The sequence below is a fragment of the Octopus bimaculoides genome, chromosome 1, assembly GCF_001194135.2.
Source record: "Octopus bimaculoides isolate UCB-OBI-ISO-001 chromosome 1, ASM119413v2, whole genome shotgun sequence".
Lineage (NCBI taxonomy): Eukaryota > Metazoa > Mollusca > Cephalopoda > Octopoda > Octopodidae > Octopus > Octopus bimaculoides.
Genome location: NC_068981.1, coordinates 181,929,181 through 181,938,369, shown reverse-complemented (window position 1 = coordinate 181,938,369; position 9,189 = coordinate 181,929,181). Strand labels below are relative to the sequence as shown.

The following is a 9,189-nucleotide window of genomic DNA, read 5'->3' as shown; positions in this document are numbered from 1 at the left end:
TTTGACCTCAAAGGCATACCTCGTTTTGGCCGTCCAGTTGAGTTCGGTGAAAAGTGATTAAACCAACTTTTGCATGAAAATACTTGTCAAACAACAAGGGAATTGGCAGAGAAAATGGAATGCTCCCACACTGCTATAGAGAAGCATCTTCACTCTATGGGAAAGGTTCAGAAGTATGGAGCATGGGTTCCACATGCTTTATGTGACAACAACAAAAATCAACGAGCCACAATCTCAGCTGGTTTGCTTGCTCGTCACAGCTCAACTCATGGACACAAGCAACAATTTCTTTACTGAATCGTTACTGGCAACGAAAAATAGTGCCTGTACATCAATATGAAGCAGCGTAAGGAATGGCTTAGCCCCAGTAAACAAGTGACACCACGCGTGAAACAAGATCCTCATCTGCGTAAAACGATGTTGTGCATATGGTGGGACTGGGAAGGGATTATCCATTACGAATTGCTTGAACGGAACCAAACGGTCAACATGGAACTCTATGTTCAACAGATGTAACAACTCAACACGGCTATTCAAGAGAAAAAACTTAATCAGCAGCATGGAGTTCTTCTGCTGCATGACAACGCCCACCCTCAAATCACCAATATGACCAAGGAAGCCATTCAAACTCATGGCTGGGAAGTGCTGCCATATCGCTGTACTCTCCTGATTTGGCGCCAATGGATTTCCACCTCTTTTGATCTCTTTCAAATGCTATGCATGGAGTTTCATTCAATACTGATGCAGAATTAAGAGCTTGGTTGGATCAATTTTTTGATTGGAAATCGGGTGATTTCTGCCAACGAAGTATTGAAAATCTTGTTGAACGTTGGGAAGAAGTTGTAAACAACAAGGGTGAATACATTATTGAATAATTAGTTGTTATTTTTTATTAAACCTTTCAAAAAAATTTTTATTCAAAAGAAACGGCTGGAACTTAGTTGCCAACCCAATAGATTTGCAAATAAAAAAAGAAACATGTCTACTATCAAAATATCAAATTTACAAGAAAAAAACTAACTAACCCCAGTTACTATCTACTGTGTTATTTTTTTCTTTCAAATGTGGCCAATAGCAAACTTTAAAAGTTAGATAAGATAGATATGGAAATAAAGAAACAAAATATAAATTGAAATTAAGGAAAACATTCAATTTTATCTAATTACAATCACAGAGAGTAGAAGTTTGGCGGAAGCATTTTTTTTTTCTGTCATTCATCACAACTAGTTCGAAACCTAAATTTTATCTTGTCAAAACATTTCACCTAAAACTCCATTTATTAATAGCTTAACACTTTTAAGAATACACACACACAAATTCACACCCACATACACATGCACAGTCACACACGCATATGCACGCACAATCACTTCCTTTCTCTCTCTCCTTTTCATGTACATGACCATACAGCTATCTAAATATTGATTTCGAATTTTGGCACAAGGCCAGCAATTTAGGGGGAGGGCCTAAGTCAATTACAACAACCCCAGTGCTTAACTGGTACTTATTTTATCAACCCCGAAAGGCTGAAAGGCAAAGTCAACCTTGGTAGCATTTGAACTCAGAACACGTAGACAGATGAAATGCTGCTAAGCATTTTACCTGACATACTAATAATTCTATAAATATTAACTGGAGGACAGATTTGAAGCTGACCAGGAGGAGAGAGGACATTATCATTTATAAAGCCATGAATGACAAAGAAAGGACTCTGACAAACAACCGATAGATTAATTAAGCAAGTAGTTAAAGAACTAACCAACTGATTAATAAAGAAGTGAAACTGAACCAGTGCATGTGCTTATTGTTGGCAAAATGACCCTCCCAAGATACGATAAACATTACCATTAAAAATAATTTGATAAACTAATTTAAGAAAATTCAGTTACAATGTCACTTTTTTAACCTGTTTCAGTCATTGGACTGTGGCCATGCTGGGGCACCATCTTGAAGGGTTTTAGTTGAACAAATCAGCCCCAAAATTTACTTTAAGCATGGTTTAATTTATCAGTTATAGGCGCAGGAGTGGCTGTGTGGTAAGTAGCTTGCTTACTAACCACATGGTTCTGAGTTCAGTCCCACTGCGTGGCACCTTGGTCAAGTGTCTTCTACTATAGCCTCAGGCCGACCAAAGCCTTGTGAGTGGATTTGGTAGACGGAAACTGAAAGAAGCCCGTTGTGTATATGTATATATATATACATACATACATACATACATACATACATACATATATGTATGTATGTATGTATGTGCGTGTAGACACTGAAACTGAATACAGCCCCTGGACACATCAAAACCTGTAAGACCATCCAGCACATGCCAGCACGGAACATGGACATTAAATGATGACAATGTACATATCTATAAATGTATATCAGGCACGTGCCACGAGTAATTACTCGTGATAGCAGTCGGTGACGTTTATGTTTTGCAGCTTTCTTCATGCAGTATTAATTTCAGTATACAAGAAATTATGCAAACATGTTTGCAGTAATATGTATGCTCAGTATTATACAAATACAATTGTATATTCACAAATAAATAGAAATAAAGAAAGCTAGTTCATCAGACCACCAGAACACCATGGTCCAGTTCCAACCTTCCATTCACTGTGTATATAAGGAGTGAATTTTGTGTGACTATGTTATGATGCAGGTATACACCTCTGGTATAAAACAGTGTCACACAACTAAATAGTTGGTCCTGGTTATCTAAAATAACCTTTTACAGAATATTTATGTTAACACAGAAATCACTCCATGTACTCGAACACAGGTGTGATATTCAGTATACACTGTTCAGCTACTGACTGTTAAACCAACACACATTGAACTAACAATAAACCAACACGGTTGAACTAATACTGTCAAGTACCCCCTTGACAGTTCACTCAGTTCTTATTTATTGTAATCAGTCCACCTTCAGTCATGTGGGGGTGTTCAGGATTCTCCCATAACAGAATATTTAGAGTTGAACTGTTGATGTAACTATGATGTTCTGGTGATGTGATGAGCTAGCTTTCTTTATTTGCATTAATTTGTGAATATACAACTGTATTGTATAATGCTTGAGCACACATTAATGCAAACATGTACACATAATTTCTGGCATACTGAAATTAATACTGCATGAAGAAGGTTGGTAGAAGAACTGTAACCTATGGAAGTCAGTTAAATAAATCTATGTTCACCTAAGGGCTTGAAGTTTTAGGGGATTACAAGTATACATTGTGATGTCTATACCCTACTCAAAAGTAATTTCTGCTTCAACTAAAGTTGGAAATTGAAACCTCATTCTATGAAGGCTATCCTGATGCTTACCATTTGCTGTGTGATTATTGACAAGAAATGAGCAGGAGTGACTGTGTGGTTAAGAAGTGTACTTTGCAATGACAAGGATTTGAGGTTTAATACTTCTACACAGCACTTTGGACCAGTGTTAGCAAGAAACTGTGTGAAACTAGATCGGAAGAGCTGTTCATGTGTGTGGGTGATAGGGCTCAATCTGACACCCTGTTTAAACTGGATTCACAGATGCCTTTAGGAGTCCAGTCTGTTGCAAATATTCAGATCAGATCTCCAACCTGAGGTTAACTTCCTTGCCTTCTCCTTTAACTAAACCATAAAAAGATCCTGTTTAGATCATCCTTTAACATCTATTTTCTTTGCTGGCATGGACTAGAATGTTTGTTAGAGGCTGGTGTGCCAAGGTCCAGTATCTGCCTTGGCTTCTACAGCTGGATGCCCTTCCAAATGTCAACCATTTTACAGAGTGTAACTGGGTACTTTTTTCTCATATCACTGGCACCATTGAGGTCTACACATGAAAATACTCAATACTTAAAGTATAGATACAGCCATAGTTTCACTGATGTGTATTTCTGCAAGGAAGATTAATCAATGTACCATTTGATAAACATATCGTTGTTAAAAAAGAGAAGTGAATTTTATAAGAAAGAAAAAAATAAAAAGGCAATTTGAACTGAAATATGAACGAATATCCCAACATGACAAAAAATGTAAGACACTTACCTCTACAAGGGGATCAACAGTGTCATGAATTACTAGCACCAAAGTACCAACTCTGATCATATTCTGAATCCATGAGAAAGTCAGCAACAATAAAGTTATAATATGGTGAATGAAGAGTTCCCAAAAGTCCTGTAAATAATAAATACAAGAGTAAATTCCAAATGTAATATATATAGACATACATTATATATATATATATATATATATATATATATATATATAAACTCTGCCAAATTAGATTGGAGCCTGGTGTTGCCATCCGGTTTCACCAGTCCTCAGTCAAATCGTCCAACCCATGCTAGCATGGAAAGCGGACGTTAAACGATGATGATGATATATGTATATATGTCTTCTCCATAGATATTTCCATGATCATTACTCAGATAAACTTAAAGGTCTTGGCAGAGAGTATTAGACCAGTAAGTGTCACTCCTCTTCCCAAGTGCATCATTTCTCTGTTGATCTTCCTCTTAGTCATATGTCTTTTATTCTGTTAGCTTCTTTCTTTGAACTGCTGTTCTCTGGAACTTGTTACCATTGTCTTGTTTTCCTCTAGTCCATGATATTCAATCCTTTAAGCTTTTGGGTAGTCAACATCCTTTGAATTTGTAAACTCCCTTTCTTCTTCTTTGTAGTCCTTTACACTATAGGAGCCAGAAGCCTAGTTCTGGACAAAAATGTTGAAGAAAAAATTACGACATGGCACTTAATAACAAATATGTAAATGCTTTTTACCTTTCGACGCACATCTGTGAAATGAAGCACCAAACTGGAGAGGTAGTAGCCAATCTCTATTATGTAAAACCAAAAGATATCATTGCTCACATGCTGAAAAGATAAATTAAAAACCTTAGTTTAGATATGCTGATATGAACTGTCGATATTACATCATGATCAAATAAGCAGTCAGTGTCTGATGATGTGAAGAGTGAGAGGAATCTAAAATAGCTTCTTCCAAACTGTCACCTCACCTAAGAGTTTCCAGTTTTCTTTATCTTAGGCCTTTTGACCTAGTGTTACTTCTCATGTTTCCATAACATCAGGATGTTTCCTGATAAGCAATATCTAACCCCTCGTTAGATATTTTCTTTACTTGAAGCACCATTAATAATTAAAGCCTCTACTTCAGTTAATCATTTTAGCAGCAACTCAAACATAAAACTTCTAAAAGTTGCATTAAAAAAGAAAAAAAATTTTTTAAGTGCAAGTCTTTAAATTTTAATTCTACACAAATGTCAATTCTTACCATTGTTAAACATCATTTGGTAATTTAATACTCTTTACTACCCGCTTGTGTATACCTGGTTTCATTAGGCACAAAACTGAAATGAGCCCACCTTCAGAGGTACAGCTGATCATGATACAGTATCAATACCTTTAATGTTCAAATCTTAAGTACAATGTTCCACTGATCCACTGAAATTTTTATCATTAACAATACTGAGTACCTACATCAGTACAAGTTATATACATGTAAAGGAAATAATAAGATTGCATACCAGGATTAGCTCAACAATATTAGTATACTGGATTGCTGATTTGGATAGTCAAACACTGCTACTAAACATCCCTCTCACTTTCTGTTGAAAGTATGTAATTTAACCCTTTAGCATTCAGATTTCTCTGTCAAATGTAATGCTTATTTATTCACATTGTTTTGAATTAATCATGTATTATCTTGTAGCCTTGAAATTTTAATGATGTGATTGTTTATTTTTAGAATGACATTGTGAGGTAAGTGTGAGAAGCCAAATCTGTCTGGTTTGAACATAAAACAGGTAAAATAGCTGGGGTGGACACAGCCAGTTTAAATACCAAAGGCTCTCTTTAGTACATCTTTATGTGCCTCACAATATCTACTCAGCTGACAAAAATATAGCATCCAAATAGCCTTCAATTTTCATCATATTCTAAAAATATTATACCACTAGTATTAATTTGAGGCTGTTTCACATGCATATATTAACTCGTTTCTAGCCTGGCTAGATTGCACACAATACATTATCAATTTTTCAAGTGAAACAAAGCATTTTTGGCTTGGTTCAGGATATCTGAGGTATTCATCAGTGAGGAGACCAAATCAGGTCAAAGCATTGTCTGGTGATCCACCAGCATTCTGATCGAAGCCCTGTGTTTTAACACACAAGCCATTGAGAAAATTTCTCTGAGACAAAATATTACAAGTAGTGCCATTCCACATTTATACACATTATAAATCCTATACACACCATTATAACGTTTCTCTGGGTTTTCATCTTAGATACTAAGCATCACATATCCTATAATGCCATTCAATTCTTTCTTAATGGCAGCCATTCCACAAATGTAGCTCTCAATTTATAATTAACACATTCTGCATTTCTAAGTTGCTTCTATTTTATTTTACTTTATAAATACATTTCTCAAATTGCTATTTTGTGCTTTTTTTCATTAGTCCCCAACCCCACCCATTTTTCCTATCTGTTTTAGTAATTTACCTGGCATCTTATTCATCTAACTACAAATAGTACACTAAATTCAATAAACACTTCTGATATCTCCCATGTTCTCTCTCTCTCTCTCTCTCTCTCTCTCTATATATATATATATATATATATATATATATATATCAAAGAGTGAAAAGTTATTCAAGATACAAATATGAAATTTTTTTTTCTCAAATCTATGAGGATAGAATCAGAGAATAAATGGCCAAAATATCTTTACATCTGGTGTCTAGTAGGCAACTAACACTTCTGTTAGTTAATGCTGCCATTTTAATATTTTAATGCAGCAAACAATTCTATGAACCCAGGCCAGCAAGTAAGTTATTACAAATACAATGTGAAGAAATAATGCAACAAAATGAGATGGAAGATAATTGATGATGAGCATGCAATATGTGACAAAAGTAACATCTTGAAGTACTATATGTATAGTCATGAATAACTTGGAGCAAAATAGTTGGGATTGTCTGTTGAGATACTCTAGCAAACTGTTCTGGTCATCTATTCACATACTCAGGCAAACCACACTTAAGCCACATCATTTGTCTCTTCAGATACTTTGGCAAACTGCAGTGTTCATCTTCCAAGATGATCCTATATACTAAGCTATATACCCCATTACTTGAGTTTTGGTGTACCCAGGTCAGTCAATAATCCCTTGGCTCTATATAGATTTTTGTTGCATAATATAATTTGTATCTACTCCTGTAGATAGATATAAATGTATATATGGTTGGTATATTTGCAGACAACTCAGATGCAATAAATAAATATTGAAAATAGTCTCCATTTCTTTGCAGAGTGTGGTTTCGATCTACAGAACCCCAGTGTTATGAGCCCATTACACTTCAACTGCGCCACTCTGCTCAACAAGGGATTAAGCAAATATATAATGTATTATTTCTTTTATTGTCTGTTCTGGCTTACATTACTTTTATTACATCATCCATCATGTTATTTATTTATTATTCATTTATTTACTTCTATTCACTGGACTGTGTCAAATGTATGAAACAGTCACTTTACAATACATGCTGCAGCACTGCACTGTTAATTCATTTACTAAAAAGCAACATTTCCTCCTCATGATACTCAGAGAGTCACATGCATAGATCTATATGTTGTAAATGTTATCTGGGTCTCTTTATTTACCATTTTCAGATCAGCCAGAAGCAAATCAATTCCATAAATGCTTCACCAGCACAGACTAGCAAGCGAGCTGGCTAGTCTGATGAACTAATTCAATCATCTCTCCACAGTCTGCTGTACCACCTTATCCATCTCTCCAGATATTTTAATACACCACACAAGACATTCGAGCGAGATCGTTGCCAGTGCCACTGGACTGGCTCCTGTGCAGGTGGCACGTAAAATACACCATTTTGAGTGTGGTCGTTGACAGTACCGCCTGACTGGCCTTCGTGCCGGTGGCACGTAAAAAGCACCCACTACACTCTCGGAGTGGTTGGCGTTAGGAAGGGCATCCAGCTGTAGAAACTGCCAAATCAGATTGGAGCCTGGTGTAGCCATCTGGTTCACCAGTCCTCAGTCAAATCGTCCAACCCATGCTAGCATGGAAAGCAGACGTTAAACAATGATGATGATGATACTCCACTCAACTACACTATGTTTCTCAAGCTGCTCCAGCAGAACCACACTGTTTGTCTCTCCGGATACTCAGGTGAACCACACGTCCATCTCTCCAGAAACTCTAGCAAACAACATTGTTCATCTCTTTACATACATTATTGCTTATCCTGCTGAACTAAGGAGAAAACATCAATGAGCATGGTCAACTAGCTAAAAAATATCAACTAAATGTCCCTCAAATTGCACTCGTTTTAAAACAGGAAAGACACGTTGAATGTAGTCTCGGAAGAAAACCATAATAGACATGGCTGGAATATCTTTGACCACGAGTCAGTGCAATTAAGGTTGATCTAGAGTTGGACAACAACAACAAGTTTCTCAGTTGCTACATATCTTTATTTTTACTTGTTTCAATCATTGGATTGTAACTATGCTGAGCCCTTCACTCCCTCAAAGTGTTTACTCAAACAAATCAACCCAAGTACTCATTTTTAAGACTGGTACTTATTCTGTTGTAGTCTTTTGCTAAACTGATAGGTTACAGGGATGTAAACAAACCAGCACCAGTTACCAAGTGGTGGTGAGAGACAAATATACGCATTCTATATATAAATACATACATATCATCATCATCATCATCATTTAACGTCCGCTTTCCATGCTGGCATGGGTCAGATAGTTTCACTGGAACTAGTAAGCTGGAGAGCTGCATCAGGTTCCAATCTGATATGGCATAGTTTCTACAGCTGAATGCCCTTCCCAATGCCAACCACTCCAAGTGTGTAATGGGTGCTTTTTTACATGCCACTGGCACAGGGGCCAATTACATGACACTAGTAACAGCCACACTTACAGTTATGGTAGGCTTTCACACAATTTCCATCGACCAGACTAAATTCACTTACAAGGCATTGGTCAGCCTGGGGCTGTAGTAGAAGGCACTTTCCCAAGGTGCCGTGCAGTGGGACTGAACTCTAAATCACATGATTGTAAAGTGAGCTTCATAACCACACAACCATGCCTACACCTACATATATTGACTTCATTGTTATGTCTAAAAATACGCAACACTAGCATAGTT

The 9,189-nt window shown here is 36.5% G+C and overlaps 2 protein-coding genes across 3 annotated transcripts in view; one reads left to right on the top strand and one right to left on the bottom strand.

The window, feature by feature from the left end:
• Positions 1-9,189, bottom strand: part of LOC106872705 (ceramide synthase 6) — a 136,610-nt gene that overhangs the window by 8,362 nt on the left and 119,059 nt on the right. For both annotated transcript variants that reach the window (XM_052973080.1, XM_052973076.1), the window contains 2 exons: positions 4,768-4,860; positions 4,033-4,161 (listed from right to left, as the gene is read on the bottom strand). In XM_052973080.1, coding sequence (XP_052829040.1) covers positions 4,033-4,161; positions 4,768-4,860 — 222 coding nt within the window. The remainder of the gene's footprint in view (positions 1-4,032; positions 4,162-4,767; positions 4,861-9,189) is intronic.
• LOC106872721 (lateral signaling target protein 2 homolog) overlaps positions 1-9,189 on the top strand; it is a 188,997-nt gene that overhangs the window by 124,510 nt on the left and 55,298 nt on the right. The window lies entirely within an intron of this gene.